This window comes from Drosophila pseudoobscura, chromosome 2 (assembly GCF_009870125.1).
Source record: "Drosophila pseudoobscura strain MV-25-SWS-2005 chromosome 2, UCI_Dpse_MV25, whole genome shotgun sequence".
Lineage (NCBI taxonomy): Eukaryota > Metazoa > Arthropoda > Insecta > Diptera > Drosophilidae > Drosophila > Drosophila pseudoobscura.
The window spans coordinates 22,878,372-22,898,985 of NC_046679.1; the positions used below are offsets into that span (position 1 = coordinate 22,878,372).

Genomic DNA, 20,614 nt, shown 5'->3' on the forward strand with positions numbered 1-20,614 from the left:
CGAAAAATTATAATAATGAACAACGCATGGGAAATAAACGCAAAAAGCTTTGCGGGCAGGCAGCCCTGTCCACCTTGTCCCCTCTGTGGTTCGGCAGCCCCCCCTCAAACTAATTAGCATGTTGAAATGTGTTTAGTCGCTGTTGTTGCCGCTGCTGCTGCTGCTGTTTGTGGCAGCCACCACTCAGAGGTCAGAGCGAGGTCCAAGCGAAACGAGCATTAAGCATGTGGAAATGAAAATGGGAGTGGGACAGTGGCAGTGGCAGTGCCAAGCAGAGAAAAAACATAAGTTGCAGCCGAGAGGTCAAGTAACATTAAGGCAAGGGGTCAGTGATACGTTTGGTTAGACAGAGAGGCAGAGAAACTCGTATGTCAAGGGCTAAGGAATGTCCAGGGAAGTACGCGGATCTTTTAGGATACCGAGCCCATATACCAGTACTTCAGTAAAGTATCTATGGCAATGCCTATTGTAACACACAACTTGGACAACTGAGGAATATAAAACATAGGAGATAAGGAAATATCTTGCGTAAAGGTGAATAAAAAGCACAAGGAATGACAGCCATAAGTATGGGGGAGTAACGTAAGAAACGTAGAAATAAAAATTATATTATATAAATACCTATTTATTTATAAGAATTGTCAATCGAATCCCGTTTTCCTCGCCAAAACCATAGATTGTTGCCAGTACCGTCTACAATTTAATGGATTTGACGATAGAGTACCTAATGATCTAATTCTCTTAGGTTTAAATGGTAAAGCTTAAAAAAGCTGGGTACTTAGTGGCTTTAATCGATCAATGCCAAGTAAAAATAAAACTCATTTGAGTACTCGCTCTTGTAAGTCTTCATCTCCCACCGAGTTCTCGTTCTCCCTTATTATATTGATGATGTTGTTTTAGCAGACCTTCTGCGACTGCTGCTACGAGTTTGTATGGGTATGGGTAAGGTTAATGATGATTATGTATAGTCGCTAAAATAAAGTACTTACAGAGTGGAAAGCACATAACATTGTATGGATACAAATTGCAGGGAGAACAAATATAAATATGGGTACTTATATATCATAGTCTGTGGGCAGATTCAGTCTAACCGCAAACTCATTATGGCCCCCAGTCTCCTTCAAGTCTTCCTCTCCACCACTTTGCTGTACTCCCTCTGCTGTGGCAGAGCTTTAATGACGGGCGAATATTTTGTATAATATAGACATTTTCTATGGCCCCGACATGGCCAGGCGCTGAAGAGGAGACAAAACCGGCAGTAACCAGCGGCGGCAACAGCGGCATTGGCATCGGCAGTAAGCCAGCAGCTGAAAAGCGACCTGGCCGAAACCGCAAAAACTTGCCTTTTGGTTATTTTGTGTCTGGCATTGTCATTGTGGTTGTTGCCGCTGTTTGTGCTGTTTCTGTTGTTGCTGCTGTCATGGCTGTTGTTGCTGGCCAAAACGTGCAATTAAATGCTGTATAGATGCTGCCGCAGCCATAAGCTATCGCCAATGCCTGCAGCAGTGGCCACAACTAAGGCTATATGGGCGAAGCCAACTTATTGGCAGTTGCTTGCCAAATGCAATGAATGAAAATTGCACAAAAACAGAAAGAAAAAATAAGGAAAAAGAGAAAGACACAAAGAAGAACACAATTACCGCAGAGAGGCATTCACAAGGCATATTATTGATTGGCAACCGCAGAGATACTCGTACACTCAACCAGAGACCAGGCGACACAGATGCAGATGTAGATGCAGATGCAGATACAAATGCAGTTACAGATTCACATAGTGACTAAGGCTCTCTCTCACTAATGACGATGATGGCTACTGGCTCTGGCTCTGGCTCTCGGGGAACGTTTTTGGCTGCCATTGACATTGAAAATCTGGCAATTTGCAATCATTGCAATTAGTTTTTATTCCCTGTCGGACCTCAACGCGTCGCGATCCAAACCGCTGGCCCGAACTTTTCTCATACAAATTATTGCCCAGGAATCGAGGAGAGGAATTTGTGCGCGAAATTATTGGGTAATTTATAAACTGAAAATGACAAAAACGAGCGATACGAACGAAACGGAACGGAACCGTTTTCAAGGCTTGCATAACGAGAGGTTTGTTCGTTTCGTTTGAGAAATGTTAATTATTTTTCGCGCATTTCCAATTTCTCATCGTGCGGGACGGGAACGGGAGTAGGAGCGGGATGGTGAGCGGGATGGGGAACGGGACCCTGAAAACGTGAATTGCAATTGCAAATTGCTAATTGCCAGCCGATTATTTATAACCGTGTCCGTGCATTTACAAAGTTCAAATGTGCGTTTGGTCGGAAGTAATTTGCTCGTTTAACGCGTCTATAAATAGGCGCCCTGATAGCGACGACAATCGTTGGGCCGCCCCGCCAAAGCTATAGCGTCAGCACTCAGGGGGCAAGGTGGCGTATACGTAATGGCATGATATGAGCCCCGAAGGCGAGGAGTGACGATGGCGTGGCTTGTTCATGTGTGTGCCTATGGTTTGTCATTCTCTTAGCAAGTGGGTCGACCAAGAGAGCAGCGAGGAGAATAGCCTTGCTCCACATTGCTCTTATGGGCTGCCCCCCATTGAATCATTGAATGTTCAGGTTCTTGCTTCCGCTAATCTCTGGCCGGGAATGGGAAATGGGCTGTAATGAGTATCTATGATGTACGGAATACAAGTACTTGCGGCATCCAGATCTCTTGAATCGAAAGTGTAAGTGTGGTCTCATTTCTGAAACTCTCCGCGGCTTGTTTTTCATTCAATCCAAGTCAAAACAAAGCAGAACAAGAAACAGGTTGTAGTGGAAAAAAATTTGGAATATGCACGAAGAATACCTGACTAAGGCATTGCTCCTCGAAACTTAGAGCTGTAATTAGAGATGAAAAAGGATAGAGTTAATGCAAATACTCTTGTTCCTTTCAATTGATTCTCTTGTTATCGCAATTGAAAGTAAGACACTTTCCCAATGGTGCTAAAAGCACCTGGGAGCCTTTTAGTCGAGACACTCTGCCACAACCTTCTTCTTGCTTTTATGCTTTTCCTTGGCAGTCTTTTCAATGTTTGTGATTAGGTCCCAATGACACCCATTCCTCTTTCCATTTCCAAACGCAATCCCATTCTCTGCCACATTAATCATGGCAACATTTGCCATGCAATTAAGCAAATGAAGCCTGCATTTAAGTGCTGACAATGATGATGATGATAAGGGGACTTCGACTCTGAGTCGGGGTCTTGGGGATGGGACTGGGTGTTGGGACAGGGGAAATCTTGACGAAATCATTAGTCTAATGTGGTTAGTCGAACATCGATAAGTGAGTGTGCCCCAAGCAGGCACCTAATGCGCATTTAATACCCCTTTGAGTCATTTGAAATTCAATCGAGTCGCTGGCTAATATTGTCAGCCCCCCCCGCCCGCTCGATCAGGACAAAGAACGCAACGCATTCGGTATCAATTGAATTCGAGTGGAGTCGACACTCATTTCTGGCTATTCATCAAACCCGAATCACAATTGAAATGCAATTTTCTGATTTTGTGATTTTGTGATGTGGCAAATTAAAAACCGGCAGTCGCATATCACAATATATCGGACAGACAGCAAAAAACCCATTGACGCAGACCGCAATTCAATCAGTCAACGTCGTCGTGGCCTTTTTCGTCAGTCTTATTGGCCATACACTTAAATGGCCAACAAATCCCCGACACCGGCCAGCCGGCCAGATGTCCGTTTTCAGATTTCAGGCAGCCCAAGACAGCGCGCAAATGTCAAACGTATTCCGCCATAATTAAATTATAAATATTACAACAATTTGTTGCTTTCTTTGCGCAACAAACAAACATACCACACCACACCACACAGTTCATTTAAGTATTTTGAGCACAAACCGCCTGTGTGCGAGTGCCAGTGCCAGTGCCAGTGCGAGAGGGGAGGAATTGCGCATACGCCACGTTGCATGGCCAAATGAAATCGCATTGAAAGCCAAACGAAATTGCATTGAAAGCGAACAAATAAGTTCGGTTTATGGACACAGAACGAATGTGGAATGCACTTAAGAGTAGGATTTCCGCTTCAAAATAACAAATTGGATTTGGGGAAAACATTTACATATGCCGAAAGAGATGCCACTTGAACCGTTGGTATTATTTGGAGGAACCTAAATAAACGCGAGTTCTGTAATAATTCATTTAGATCCTCTCAATCTTCTTCATTGGCAATCCGTTATAGAGTCCAAATGAACCCTTTCTTTTCGAAGAGTATATCGAACAAGGCGAAAAGTTGCGTATGTCATGCGAAACGGCATTCGTTGAATGTAATTCCTCGTGCTCACTTTTCCGGCTGCCCCTTAACCCGTTGCTACCTATCAACCGCTCCCCTCACCCCTGTCTGGGGGTCGCCAATCACGTGTCGCAAACATGATTTATTTCGTCAATTTATGCCAAAAGTGTAAAACGATTTTCTACCGTGCCAAATGAAATATTATGACGGGCACTATCATTTACATGTGTTTCACAGCCTCCCACTTTCCGCGTGTGCGTGTGTCTGTGTCTGTGCCTGTGTGTGGGCGTGGCATTTCGTTTAGGAATGCGACAGTTGACTGACTAAAGCTATCTCATTCACTCAGTCAGTGGCCCTCTCTTTCTAACGCACTCGTGCCATCTCTGTTGCTCCGTTTGAATGTGTTGGCATTTTGCAATTTAGCAAAAAGGGAAATTACATTTAAATTGAATTGTAAACCGAATAAATTGTTGGATGTTGAAGAGGTGTTGGCTCGGGGATGGTTTTTGGAGTTATGGGATGGAATGAAAAGGGGTTCAAAGTGTGAGTGTGAGTGCGAGTGTGTGTTCTGTAAATTTACGATTGAACTGTGGAATGGCATTCGACTGTTTCTGCGGGTGCTCTTCTGAATAATTTAGCATTTGAAAGTTATCAGTCTATACATAAATACTGCTCACCATGAGGGCTTTTCCCCAAAGCTCTGGGGAGTGGAAATTGCAGAAAGAGGAAGGGATACAAGGAGCTAGGCGGGAGAGTGTTGGTAGTCAATTAGTAAATGTTTAGAAAACTTTATCAATTTCCCTATGGAATCTTCTCCAATGATTCATGATTTAGTCTCTTTTCCTTTCCTTTCCGCCCGAATTCGATTGGAAAAGCGCTGCAGCTTTAAATGTATTTTTGATTTAACATTGTTTATTGTATTTGGCAACAAATTCAAATGTATTTATCATGGCCAAGCCGACGCACACACAAAGTACGAGTGTCTGCAGAATAAAATGGAAATGAAAATTTTAATTTATTTAGCATATGGAAATATTTCCACAAAGCCGACACAAAAACCCCAAAGCACACACACAAAATTAAAACCCGCATTTATACGTGAACGAGTGAACGAGTAAACGAGTATTTCAACAGCAGCTATGGGATGGTACGCAAAGAGGTTAAATAAAACAATTCTATTTAATCTGGCTGATATGTATATCCTACATAAGAGGTTGGGTAAACATATAGGCCATGGCAATGCCCGTAGAAATACGCAATGGATTGCCAAACCGCAAAATGGCAACTAATTAAATTAATGGGAAACAAATGCGTGACCAGGATTGGAACCCCATGACATACCAAATCCAATCACTCTCCATCCAAATACGAATACGACTACGAATGTGTATTTGTATCTGTATCTGTATCTCTATCTGCGTCTGCATCTGCGGGGAGTCAATTAATGTTGTCCAAGTGGATGCTGATTTAAGTGCAATTAAAGTGCAAATTCTCAAATATTTTTTCTGCTGATATGCCAGTTGTCCGCCCGTCCATTCGTCCGTCCGTCCGTCTTGCCGGTCGGTTCCATGCGATATGCAAATTAAGCAAATGCCAGCTAAGCGCAATGCTAGTCGTATACGTATCTGTATCTATGGCCAAGTACGAGTACAGATACCCGTATCCATAAGATACCAGAAACCAGACGGCCAGACAGCGACAGCCACATACAACTTTTATCGCATGTGCATTTTCTTAGCCCACGACGCCAAAGACGATAAATGCAAATCTTGACAGTTTTCTTTAAAACATTTTTATTTATTTTCGGTTGCAGTTGCATTTGCGTTTCGTTTCTTTTCTTTTTTAGTTTCTTCTCTCTTCAGTTTTGCTTCGTGGACGAACAAAGTTTCTTGGCTTTAGTTTTCATTGTCTGGCGGGTTGTCTGAGGGTCTGTGGGGCCATTCGGAAGCACGTTTCGTGCTCGCACATCCGCCGTGGTACGGCAGTAGTTGCAGTTCCAGCAGAAAGATACAAATGTATCTCGCACACAAATGGGCCATCTGCCACCCCCTCACTGCCAGCCATACACATAGACATAGACAGGCCCCAGCAAGATTGTCGCAACGACTACGGCGACAACACGCCATTACATTCCCTTCAAAGCTGTCCAAATACTTTGAAGCCAGTCTGGAGGTGGCTTGAAGGGTAAAGTTACGGCACTTTTTAATTATCGCTAATTATGGAACTCATCTTACACTTTATTCCGTTGAAAATGCTGTCGGATGAACGATAGTCTTTCCTAATTGAAAATCTTATTTAATAATCGATTAAGTGCGTTATTTATCTGAGACAGTTGTCGATTTTTCTATAGTACATATATCTATGGCTGATATATTGACCCCAATTGTAGGGTCTCAGTTCAAGTTATCGTTGCTTATCTTTTCCCTTGATTACATACTCGTAGAAATGTTTCTTCATTTACAATATTGCGTATACTTTTGCTCCGTACTATACACCCTTTATTTTATTGAAAAGATCTGAGGCCCCTACATTCGGAGATGGTTCTTTCCTGCGAATAAGCTCACCCATTCAGAAGTTCCCCCATTCAGAATGAATGTACAACGTACGTTGACAGAACTACTCATCTGCATTACAAATAAGTTGCAACTCTTATAATGCAGGGCATTAATTATAGCGGAATGTTTATGAATCCATCAGATCCATTTCGCGGACGATTACTGCTTCCGTTTGGGATCGGGTTTGCCATCCCCTGTCAAGGGCAGAAATGCTGTTCGAATAATTGTGTTTTTCCGCCCAGTACCATACACACTCTCAATCACAATACAAATCTCAATATCGATTGGTATTTACCTGCTCATACATAATTCATGGCGATGGGGATGGGGATGGGTGGGGTGGATCGTTTAATATGAAAACCAATTAATTAAACTCTCAACAACAAGCGTCTCGACGGCAAGCTTAGAAATTACTTAATAAATTACTTTCATTAAAGCCACAAAGGAAAAGTCGAGCCAGTCAGCAGGAAAGGGCAGAGCAGAGCAGGGCACAGCACGGCACCCACATCCACTCCCGCTCTCCGTCCCACTTCCCTGCCTTTCTCCATCCGACTTTCGGCCTGGATGACACCGTCAAGGCGTTGATTTATATTAATCGACCCGCTTGTACAGCTCAAAGCAGAAACAAAGCAGCAAAAAATATGCCAAGTAATAAATTGAGTGAAATCTACACATCGTATAGGGGGCTGCCTATATACACACACATATATAATATGTATATACTTTAGACGATATATCTGCATTGGCGAGGAAAGAAAATGCAAAATATGCGCTAATTTTTTATTTAAATTGCGTATGCCAAACAAATGGTTCGGAACAGAACAGCACAGAACAGAGGACCAATGTGCGACATGATTTATTGGCAAGAAGAAAAGTCCCCTCTCCAGGCAAAAAAGATACGTAGCATTAGTTTCTCGAGTGGGTCACAGTCACAGCCACAGCGAAGAAAACGCTTTAAATCAGCTGTTCCCAATATTATAATAAAGCTGGGAGTAAAACGGAGCTTGGATGGGTTCTGGTTCTGTCGAAAAGCGGGCCAAGAAAATGCTGACTACAAATTGCAGTTGCCAGCCGAACCAAGAAGAAATTGCCTCATGATTACGTCGACTGTCCGTTGTATCCGTCTGTACTGTCCGCTTGTCCGCCTGTCCGCTTGGTCGCTGTCGGTCTTGGTCCGTCACGTCCATGTCGTCTGGCTGTCTCTTTGGGTCTCTGAGGAAATACAAAAGTTTCCAAATTTCTGCGCTATAAGCACGTGCCTGCTCGTGCCCGACTATTGCTCGAATGCTTTGCCAAAAATTCAGTCTTTTCCGTCAGCCAAAGTCAGAGAGTCGGGCATTCAGGCAGTCAGTCAGTCAGACAGTCAGTCGGTTGGACTGTCTTTTCCCCCTTTCGAAATTCACTTCATGTTAATTCTCTTTCCTTTGATTTTGCGTTTGCATTTTGGCCTGCCACTCGGGGTTTAATGTAATTCTTAAGCAGTTGCCTTTTCCTTCGCTGTGCGCTCTGTGCGCCCGCTCGAAATGCCTGCGAAATGGGGTTAAGCTGCCTGAATGCTGAATGCCAAATGGTAGATGCTAGATGGTAGATGGTAAATGGCAGGCACTGTACGAGTACGCGCATCCGAGTGCCATGAGGCATAGCCACCGAAATGGGTCACCTCGAGCCAAGCATTTTTCGGCGGTGCCTTCGTATTAGAATATATAAGACAGCACTCGAGATGCAGATGAAGAAACCCAGAGAATAAAGTACCATATAGAGGGTACAAAAGTTTTTAATTAACCAAAGACACAGCTGTGTAGGATGTCCATACCCTCTTATGAGGGCCTTCCCTAATGGCGTTCAATCATCATTCTCCATAAGTAAAGGCTCATTACCATTAGACTTCCTCTGCAGTAAGCAAGGCTCGCCCATCCACGCAGTCCCTCCCCCAGGGTCCCCTCCTTTCCACTCATTAGGAGCGCATCCCGAAAACTCATAAGCTCCCGCCTGATTGATAAGCAGTTAATAATAATAAGTGAGCCTCGACTAAAGAACGGAAGCAGGGAGCAGGGAGCAGTGCAGGGTGTAACTGGGTTCATAAATGCACCGACTGGCCATACATATAATTTGACACACACACACACACACATGAACATGGACACGGACACGGGGCACATGGCACGCAAGGTAAGACCCCGTCCCCGTCCCGGTCTCGGGAACCAGACAAAGTCCAAAAACTCTGCAAGCCATCAATGTAATTACGGACATGGCACGCAGTCAGCGAGTAAGCCATGGCCCCATACCATTCCCCCTGTCCCTGCGCTGTCGCTGCCTGCCCATCGCTCCAACGATAATGACTACACCTCAAATTGCATAGTGGAAAAAAAGAAATACATAGTAGACTCGAAGAGCGCCTAAGGTTTCCAGGCGAGAGATCAAAACGAAACAAGGAAACGATGACGTTCCGAAAAAACAATAACCCCAAATGGAATAAAAGGAAAATGAAAATCAGACAAACAACCGAATTAACAAAAAGCAAAAAAAATATAACCACCAAAGAGCGTGGAAGCGAGGGGAAGACAGGAGAGGGACATAATGCGAGTTTAAGTGCATGAAATTACAAAAACTGGCTGAAGTTTTCGGAAGGGTTCCTCGAGAGTCGGAACGGGGACTGGTTCTGGGACTGGGACTGGGTCTGGGACTGGGTTTGGGACTGGCCTGGTGCCCTGTTTGCCGTGGGCTTGCACCCTTTTTCCTTCCTCCTATCTCCTGCTGCCAGTCCTCTGCGGCTACTGACAACTAATTTCGTACCTCGTGTTAGTTAGTTGTTCGAGGAAGGGGCGAGGGCAGGGGACGAGGCGGACATAGAAAGGTTGCATTTAAATAATTGCGGAAGTTCGTTCGTTTGAGGCTGACATTTGAAATGCAGAATGTATGCACAGATGTGTTTGATTGGGTTGCAGTTGCTGTTGCTGCCTGGGGGTGGGTGTGGGGGGGGGGGAGGGGCTGGGGTTCAATGTTGGTCGTTTGCTTATCTTGTAATTGTTGATTTAGTGTGCGTGTATGCGAGTGTTTGTGTGTGCTGTGTGTGTACTCAATTTATATTTTTGTTCATTTCAGGTTCGATGGCAGTGCTGCGCTGCATCGGGTATGGGTGGGGTAGGGATAGGGGCAGGGGTAGGGGTAGGCGGTAGGCGGTATGTTTGCCCGCCTGGTTCATTGTTCGATCGTGGTCGCGGTCGTGGTTCGTTGGCGTTCCCGGCGCGTGACAAATGACTTTGACGTTGCATTCGCATATTATCGTTAATACACTGCGTCCCACACGTACTCATACACCCCATCAGAAGCATACATATGTACGTTGTACTTCTAAAGTGTTCTGATCATTTCAATTTGCAAGTGTTTTTGGTTTCTTTCTAGTTTCTCTTTATAAAATATGTCTTAGAAAATCCCCGTATACATAAAATATTTCCGCCTGGCGTACGAATACAAGTTGAACCCAGTGTCTGTCTCTAGATCTGACTCGGGATCTGCTTGCCACTGCGGGTCTGGGCCTCCGCAGCGTCCTACGTAGCCATCAATCCAAACAGGCAAACAGTCAATCCCCTTCCGAATCAACAACAAATTGAACTGCCGCTGTTTGTACAAAAAATATCGTATCTACATACTCGTACTCGCAGATACATCTATCTTGTGTGGTTGTTGCACGGCACACTACCACCATAATTGACAGTTGTGTCGGCATTTATTTATTTTTATTTATTTTCTAGACAAAATACCAACAGACAGACACACACATAAATATTGAACCTGGCAGTGCGGTGCACTGAACCGGTCGCTAAATTTGGGCCCAGCTTTTTACTGGGTTCAATGTAACCCCACGGGGCTTCCACCTAATGTAGGCGCACCCCTCTAGTCAGAGTCGCGGTCGTGCCGGATGGAGCGTGTGTTGGCAGAGAGATACAGGAGGATGGGGTGCAGAGTTCGGGGCATTATCAAGGATTGATAGTGTACCCTGAACCTGAATAGTCGGGAAAGCAGATACAGACAGATACAAATGTTGTGTCAGTTGCACTGATTGCGCATTGGAGAGTCCTCAAAGGAGAGCTGAGCGGTGAGCCCTATGAACCCTGACAAGGGTTTGGCGTAGTTGAAAGCAACTTAAGTGCCATTGCAGGGACACTTCTAGCATAGTGCGATTCAGAACTATGTGGAATTTGGATCAAATTTGGAAAAAAGTATGCTCCAGCATAAATATTTTACTTTGAAGATCTCACAGGGAAAAAACCTCATATTTCACCTCATTCGCAGACTCAATGCCTGATAGTTATAGATGACACTGTTCTCCACTCTACTTGTCTCCCTCTCCACTCTCCCATCGCGCTGACAGGCTCTCTCTTGGGGACAACAGCGGACACCAAACGTCAATTTGGCGTTTCTGTCAGAGCAAACTGTCGCATCCGCTGCGGGGAAGGGGGAGGGGTAGGGGGAGAGTGACGGTTAGAGGTGGAAACTAACTAACTAAAGTGTCATACGCGCTTGATGCCAGACTAATATCTGCGAGTCGAGCCGAGCCGAACCGAACCGACCCGACCCGAACCGCCGCGTCAGCTGCATTTGACACTTGTGCGTGGTACAAGTATTTACGATATGCCTCGGCAACTCGACCGATTTCTAGCGATTCCCTGCGATTTCTTTGTTTATAATTTCAATGGATAGAATGGTGGTGTTCCTGCCCTTGGCAATCTGTCGACCACCCTGTCCGTCTGTTCGTCTATCTGTCTGTCTATCCGTCCTGACTTTCTGCCTGAGTTTCTTCCTGTCTCTTGCCTGTCCCTTGCCAGTCCCCGTCCTGGCACTGTCTGTCTGCTTTCTGGGACTGGTTCTGTTTCTGGGTCCTGTCTCTTTTATGTGCTTCCTCGTTATTTTGGTTGACAATCAAATTCTAACGAAATTGGATTCCCTTGTTCTTGGGCACGCTCTGTCGGGCCCTGACCTCCTCACCCTCGTCCACTTCTAAAATATTAAAAAATGGCAAATGGAAAATAAAAAAAAATCAAGTAAATTGCCTGCAATTTCAATTGTTTTTCCTCTTTGTCCAACAACATGTGTGCTGGCAGATATTTATTTTTTTATTTCCGATTTGAACCCAGCATTTTTAATGCGAAAATCATTTCACAAATTGTTTGCCAGCGATATTTATGTTTCAAAAGCAAAATGTAGTTACCGCTGTGCCCCGGGGACAATACACATAGTACTATATGGAGAAGCATCCGTCTCCGTTCTATTATTTCAGCTGTCAGACATTTCGACACTTGAAATTGAGCGCGTGTGATATTTTCATTTCGAGGCAGGGAAAGGGTCGCGCTGTAGACGAGTTTGTGGGAGATATGTGGATATGCCATGCCTCCAGCAAAAAAAAAGGGAATATAAAAAGGGAGCGCAAGAAATTTGCACAACAGGAAGCTGTAATTGGCCCTGGAGCGCTTAAGTAAACAGCGCCAAAGCCAAAGCCAGAGCCAACCCAGATCCAGACCCAGACAGGGAATGAATATTGGAACAACAGCAGCTGTTGGCTGATAAGGTCGCACCCAGAGCCAGGACTGGGCTCCTTACACAATGTCAACTGATTGCCGTCTTGCGTGTTCATTCGGGGTTTCCTTTCCTGCCAGCCAGCAAGGGTGAGGCTTATTAATTATGACGGACCATGAATTGATAATGGACGAAGTCCCAACAGGGCCAGCAACGGGAGGCGTGCACCGACCCTCACATGAACAACATCAGCGGCAGGCCATATGCACTTGATTGGTTTAGCTATAGATGGATAGATGGCCTAATGGAAACAACATATCAAGCATTTTTATTATAAAAGTATACAAGTTCTCTCAAACGAAAACGAGAACTAAAAGGAAATATAGCACCAGAGAAGAGCATTGGAATATACTGATTGAAACCAGATTAGATGTTATCATATATACATTCATATAACTAGTAGCTAACCTGGCAAACCATTTGCCGCAGTATTGTGAACTATTTCCATTGCTCCGAACGATGTTATTGGGAAGCATGAATTGAATGTGCGAATGGACTTCAGGAACAGGTTTGAGTCTGGATCCGTGCCAATAAGCAAGCCATTCAATGGTTCTAGCGGTGTCTCAATTATAGGTAGCTGCACTTTCCTGATGAGTCATACCATCTGACTCATGTTTGAATTTGACCCAATGACAATGTGGACATTCTTTGCCCATAGCAAAAATCAACAATTTCGGATGAGCGGAATGCGAGATAAAGAGACGAAGCGTCGTCTGCCATTTTCTCTGTGAGTGTCAATTACGTATCTTAATGCTTGACTCCGTTCCAATTATCCTTGTAGTGCCTCTTGTGTTTGAGATTCACGCAATTGCGACATGCTCACGCGCACATTTTCGTTATTTTGTTGCATTGGTTCTTCTATCCTTTCTTCTCTACTATTTCGCATGTTCCTTTCTTTATTCGCTTGAAGGCCCAATGGTTTTGTTCGCTATAACAAACATTTCATAAAAATCGGTAGAGCCGTTTGTGAGGAGCTCAAACACAAACACCATGACACGAGATTTTTCATATATTATAATATATTCTATGTACCAATGCTTTCCAGAGTCCAACTAAATGAAGAAGCCAATACACCCGCAAAGTCAACATATTAGAGAATTAGAGATATTTGTAATTAAGCCAATCCATCATGGTCCGTTCCGACTACTTGTCGGATAGACTATGTTTTATTTCCCGTTTTAAAGGAAATCACGAAGCGTCGCACAGTGGGGCCTGAGATGGTGAATGGTTCCGTTCCCCCTCCGTAGGTGAGATCAGACAACAGCTGGCAATGTCCCCGTCCCGTCTCCTTCCCAATCGCTTCTGGCAAGAAGGGGGACTGTGCCTGGGCAACATCAAAAGCCCGTTCGAGTGGTGGCTGCCACTTTTCAAAAGTGCGAAATTAAAACAAAATGTTGCAAGATGCTGCGGGCTCTGGCACTGCCTCCGACTCCTCTCCGATGGGGGACTACACCTCCGACTACGAGTCCAACTCCTCCTCTGACTTCGTCTTGGGCTCTTTGATCCCGTTTGGCTGATAAGCCGAGGCGGACCGGGCTCTTCACATCATGCGTAAAACGGCGTCAAAATGCAAATGTTGCGCAGGAAACTGCCGGCCCAGGCAGCTCCTCTACGCTCCGCTCCCCTTCGCGCCCATCTCCATCCCCATCCCCATCCCATAGTCAGGCCGCAGCGCAAATAAACATTTTGCGTTTTAATTTATGTTGCAATGTTTGTGGCGGTGCGGCTGTTTGGCCGTGTGGCAGTGTGGAGCATGGGGAGCATTTTATTGCACATTTGCTCGGGGCCCACATTGCAAAATTTATCATCAACTGTACACTAAACGGGCAAAATGGGGGCAGCTTTCCCATCATCATCAAAAGCAGCACCAACGAAGGGGGGGGGGGCCACATAAGTTTTCCGCTCTAAAACTATGTAAAATATTTGGTTATGAAAACTCTTTTATACATATTTTTTGGGAATGGCAGAAATGTTTTTGGCGGTGTGGTTCGATGCCACAAAATTGCTTCTTTCTATGCTTAATAATATTCTGTAGAAGAACCCTGAACGATAGAGAGTTTTCTGTGGGTAAAAGCATTGATAGATGCCATTTTTGATTGAATTTCAAGAATGCGCGGTATTTTTTATAAGAATAAACCACAGGAATAAGCCCTGGATATGTCTGGCTAAATCTTTTAGCAAAATCTGATCCCTCGCAGCATATACCCAATGCAGGTCCACAAGTTCTTGTAGTACGGTAGTCGCCACCCGCAGGTTAGTTGTGCAGAACCTCCTGAACAACGGTCTCATTTAAAATTGAAATGTGAAAATAATGCAAATTAATGTTAAGGTAACATTTTGTTATGGCATAGCCGATAAACAACGGCAGTGGAGTGCAGCAGCCTGTTTGGACAGTTGCTGGAAGAGAGGCGGCAGTCATCGTCGTCGGGCTGACGGACACACCTTGCGCCATATAGGGATACACCTCTCGGAGATCCTATGGCAGGGAAAGCGGTTCGTGCATTTGGTTGTGAATGTGGATGTGGACGTGGGCCTGGGACAAGGACAACAGCATGTACATGTTAATTACTTGTGAAAATATGCAACAGACGGCAACGGCAACGGCAACAACATCAAGAGCACGAGCAAGAGGCAGAGTCGGCAGTTGCCATGAGGTAGACTTTTTTCACACCAACCGAAACCGGCATGGGAGGGACTGGCACTGGGACCTCTGATCGTACTGGCCTTTTGTTGCAGCTCTGCTCGTGTGCCCTTCAAAGTAAACTGCCTGGACGGACTGCCTGAATTGGCAGTTTCTGAAGGCAGGGCTCTCTCTACCGGGTCTCTACCGGGTCTCTCCCGGCTTGCTTCCGTTTCTATTTCGGTTACGGGTCGGGTTGGACCTGCCTGGGGTTGGCGTGTGTGTGTCTGAGTGTGCGGGCATACTAATTACAGCAGCCCCGAACCCATGCCCGACGTGCCGTACTGCCGGGTGGATGTGGATGTGGTTGTGGATCTTTAATCGCTTCCCCCAGAACCCAACCTTTTGGCGGCGCTCATTAAGCGAAGGCAGCCGCACAGAAAAACCAGAACAGAACAGAACAGAACAGAAAACAACTTCAAATCACACGTTGTACACATTTGTTGTTATTTTTTATTACATTTCGGGACTGCTGCTGCTGCTGCTGCCGTTCGTGCGAGTATCTTTCGGCCAGGCCTAATTGCTTTTTATGACAGTCGAGTGAATATGATAAATCTTTCGCCCGGCCCCGACATTATTTCGACATTTGTTTGGCTAGCAACATTCTTGGCAATTAAATTTATGTTTGTATTTCTCCCGCTTCCTTCGCACCACAAAATACTTGACATGTGTTGCCTGATGGCACTGCCACCGCCACAGCCACTCCTCCAACTATGCATTGTACATACATACATACATCCATCAGGGCATCCGTCCAACCATCCCCCACTTTAGACGCTTAATGAGAGGCCAAAAAGTGTCAGCTGTGCAAGTGCCTGACATTTATTTGCAATTGGCTTGAGGTTTGGACTTGGGATTGAGACTCAGACTGTGACTGGAACTGCGACTGCGACACTCCAATCCCAAGTGGGTCACATGGGAAGCGAAGCCCTTCAACGGCTTAATTTTTGTCGAGGGTAACTTCTGCGGGTGTTGCGGCCAATCAAAGTGTCCCACTTCAATTGGATTGAATGTTGAACAGATTGGGGCAAGTGTCAGGTCCGTCATCAGTTTCGGGAAGGGGCGGTCTGAGGAATGTATAATTTAATTGAATACTTTGTGGGTAGCCCATTGATTTAAACCGTCGTATTTTTCACAGCGTTTTCTGCCTAAAAAGTGAGTTTCGCCCAAAATAAATACAGCTCAGAGATTACACAAGTCACACTCTGTAACACACACACATCACATTAATCTGAAAACAATTTCTCTTTCAGCGTGTTGAGGACTGGCCAAATTAGCATACACGAAGGAGAGCTGTGAAAATGTTTCGACACATAATAAACTTGACAAACAAATATAAAATCCTCAGGGGCATGATATCGTATGGGACGCTTTGGCCCTGCGGCTGTCTTATCGAGCAGACGCTGATCGAGAAAAAGACATTCCGAACGTACGACTGGATGAAGTGTGTCAGGTGGGTCAGTGGTATCTGGTGGCCTGGTCCCAGTCCACCGCTAATTGGCTTTCTTGCTGCTTGTTGCAGGTTCAGCTTATTCGGCTTCTTCTTTATGGGCCCCACAATATATGTGTGGATCCGATTGGCAGGGGTTATGTGGCCACGCACGGATATTAAGTCATCGCTGTGCAAGGCGATCACCGAGCAGACCGCCTACGATCCGATGGCCATCAGCTCGTTTCTCTTCTTCATGACGCTGATGGAGGGCAACTCATATGCCCAGGCCAGGCAGGAGGTAGGTCTCTGACTACGAGCAATGATCATCCTCCCACATCGAGCGATCTGTCTTCAATTCTATTCGTTTTGCTTTGCTTATTACTTTGCGGCTTTGTCCAGCGTCCAATTAGTTATCGCCTCGCTAGGCTGTGGACTCGTTCTCAAGATTATTTATTTTGAAATTGGGTTTCTGCTTTCCCGCTCTCCGTTCACTCGCTCGCTCGCCGCAATTCGGTGTGTGGGTTTTGATTTCGGAAATCCATTTTCTCACGACAGATACAGACAGTCGCCGCCGTATCTGTATCTGCGGCCCAGCATCTGTGGCTGTGGCTGTAATGTAAGCATGCATAAATATCACCTGTCTGGCTGTCTGTCGCTGGCTCTCTCTCTCTCTCTCTCTCTCTATCTCTCTGTCTCTCCAGCGTGTGTCTGCCACCATCTCGGTTTCCATCTGCATCTCCATCTCAGAGTCTGGGCCTGTCTCTGTCTCTGTCTCCGTTCCGAGTTGTCAACATTGATTTGTTGGCTTTGCGGCCATACTTTGAGATACTCGCACTCGCCTGCCCCCAAGTCTGTCCGAGTCCCCATCATCACAGTCACCGTCGCCGTCGCCTTGCAACCGTCTGTCCGTCCGCCTGTCTGTCCGTCTGACTTCTATATCATTAGAAACCATTTATCTTGATAAATGTAAATGTTTTACCATATATTTATGTCAAACGTGCGTTGTCTCATTTGCTTTGCATGCGTTGCCCCTAAAGATCTATGGCCCGGGCTTCCTGGGGTGATTGGCTCTGGTCCGGGTCCGCGAAAGAGTTATGTGAGAGGCCAATGAAGATGTCTGCGGGTCCAGGCCGCTTGATCTTCCACTGAAAGTTCTTCAGAGGAAATAGTGCCACAGAAGATGCCACTAAATAATCGTACACATCGACCACTATAGACTTTCGTCCCAGTGTAAAATTCCAACCGAGTCTAATCTAATATTTAAACATTTGTTGAAATGCAAGCTTAAATTGAATCAAAAATTTTAATTTACCCAAAATGATTGACAATTTATGCAAAATTTTAAATGAAATACAATTGAAATCCATTATTTGCGTGCAATTTGCAAAGAGCTCAAATTCAACTGCTTTTTGAATGGATAACCAATCGAAACCAGATTCCTTTCATGGCTACAGAATAGCCAGGGGCCAATTCAATCACTTGAAATGCTAAAAATCAGGTTACATTTACCCCAGATTTATTGGCCTGGCTTGCCCATACTTTACCAATACTCGAATAATTTTAAAATAAATGATTTCCATGCGAAATATTGCATTTGAATGGAAAATTGTGCAGACACAAAGGTTGGATGTTTTATAATTAATTAGCAGACCAGACCCCCGACAACTACAGCGATGCTGACTTTTAACTCCTCTCCGCTCCTCCCCGTGTCCCCTGTCCCGAATCGAGAATCCCCTAGCCATATCATTTACAAATTTACACACAATTACGGGCCTGTGGCGGTGGCGATGGCGATGGCTATGGCGTAGAGTAAAATGTTGGCAAAAAGGGAAAATTTTCCATGCCGTCAATGCCTTTTAATTAACAGCATTAACAAAAATGCCACGCCCTGGTCTAGGGCCCCTGCCCCCTCCTGGCCTATGCGTGAAAGTGGAATAAAACCAGAAAACATTTTCACAGAGAGGAAGCCGCAATAAATAAAATTTTAAAGGTCTCCTAGAAATGCTCGCCCGACACTTAATTACAATTTTCCGCGCTGGCATTTTCCAGCCAACCAGCCCCAGCCCCAACCTCACCACTTCACACATTATGTCATTGCTCTCACTCTCCCCGCGGACTACTTCTTCTCGTTTCTCCCCAGGTTAGCGATAAATTCCTGGACGCCTATAAGGTGGGCGTTATTTATTGGCCCTGCGTGCAGACGGTGAACTTTGCCTTTGTCCCGGCCCGGAACCAGGTCGTGTTCACCTCGTTCTTCAGCATGTGCTGGACCACGTTCCTGGCCTACGTCAAGTTCCTGCATCTGCATCCCACCGTCGACGTGGACCACCATGCCGTGGACATACACTTCCTAGAGATGTGAGCTGTCCAGCCGCAGTAGAACCCAAAACACACAATCAAGTCTCCCAGCTTTTCCCAGCGATAATGTGATCAGACACGCCACGCCCACCAATAACACGCCCTTAGTATAAGTTAATGACATGTCATTTCTCTTATTTTTTCCTTTTTACATTTATTTTGTTGTGCGCCATTAAAAAAAAAAAGTATAAATATGTGTATAAAACAGCCATTAACTGCGCCTGATAAATGAGTTGTGATAAGTTCGAGGTTTTTTCTACGTCAAATTGAATTGTTCCAACGCGGCGCTGATTGCAGTTTCTGTTTTATTTTTTGTAGTTTATTTTATTTACCAACTCGCATTAAAGTTGATAATTAACGATGGCCTGTGTTCTGTGTTAGAAACATACTGCGGTTCTACATGTGGTCTCAGGGGCAATGAAAATAACGATGGGCGGATAACTCTCAATGGCCATGGCGTATCCTCCTATAAGTAGACTCCGTAGTTCATAAAATATGTACAAATGTACATAACAGATGGCAACCTAAATGAATTCTTTTGAATACAGCAATCACTACGAAAGAAAGCAAATCGAAGCTGTTGCAGTGGGATATTTATACTAAAATAAATACATAACTAATATATATATATACTTAATTCAGAGTGAAACGACTGGTTGCATAAATTTGCCTACTATTGACCCGCATCAGCATTTATCAAAATTAATATTTATTTGTTGTTCGCTTTTTTTGACGGGGATCTGGCTTCCATTAAAATGCATACGTAACATCTATGCATATTATACACATAGTAAATATATATATGTATTGTATGTATATCTGTGTGGATTTGTGGGTTCGTTGATGTGAAACTGTGGCCTGTGGCCAGGGGCGTGGGGCCAGGGGGCAGGGACGAGGGACGTGGAACGACTACGAGTACCTAAGTGGTCGTGCTGAATGCGAGAGCTGAATGCATAAATAATGCCGATTTAGATTATTCTGAAACAGAAACATCATCTGGCAACGGTCTGGTCTCTGGTCTCTGGTCTGCATTTGGATTTGGATAAAAATGCGGCTGAACAGAACAGAACAGAGTGGTGGCGCTGCTGATGACGAGGCCATAATCAGCCAAATTAATATGGAAATTTATGCTGAGAGAAAAACGAAACCGCAAAAGTAAACGCAGAATGCAAACCTCAACGTAAACCCAGCCAAAACCCTAACGCATGTGGGTTCTGTTATCAGGGAAGGAAAACGTGGCGCACTTCCTGGTCGGTGGGCACCCACCCCCCCTCTCTCTCTCTCTCTGCAGTACATCGTCAAGCTGTGAAAAAACAATTGGAACAAAAGTTTCATTAAATTTTAGCACAGCCCTCGGCTGGCAGGCCAATTTCCTATCCGCCCAGCGCCCATTTCTCAGTGTCTTACACTCGGATCTGCCTTCTGGAGCTGCCTGCGCCCTGCCGGCTCGGCATCGGCGCGCCATCGTTATAGCTGCTTTATAGCGCATTAATTTCGAAAGTAGCGCTACGTGTGCCAAAAATCATTAGCAACGGAATTACGCTCAATGAAATGCAGTCGACGGCGCCGTCGACAGACGACGGAAAACAAAAAGGGGGAGATAATAAAGCGTGGCCGGGACCGGAGACCGGCCGGGTTCGGGGTTCGGGCCGATGCCGGAACAGGGAATCGGGTGAGGTATGGGTATGGGTATGGGTTAGGGTAAGGGGACGACTGCCTGACACCCGCCCGGCAGCCGCTGCT

At 45.2% G+C, this 20,614-nt stretch overlaps 1 protein-coding gene across 2 annotated transcripts; it reads left to right on the plus strand.

Moving 5' to 3' along the window:
• The first annotated feature begins 1,868 nt into the window (after positions 1–1,868).
• plh (pasang lhamu) lies at positions 1,869–19,082 on the plus strand. 2 transcript variants are annotated; one of them, XM_001359375.4, is made up of 4 exons: positions 1,869–2,011; positions 16,335–16,534; positions 16,604–16,811; positions 18,654–19,082. In XM_001359375.4, the coding sequence occupies exons 2-4, from the start codon at positions 16,383–16,385 to the stop codon at positions 18,873–18,875; spliced, it is 582 nt and encodes a 193-aa protein (XP_001359412.2). In that variant the 5' UTR covers positions 1,869–2,011; positions 16,335–16,382; the 3' UTR covers positions 18,876–19,082. The 2 variants fall into 2 exon arrangements, with proteins under 2 accessions (XP_001359412.2, XP_015037875.2); XM_015182389.2 differs by having other exon boundaries at positions 1,891–2,094.
• Positions 19,083–20,614: the final 1,532 nt, after the last annotated feature.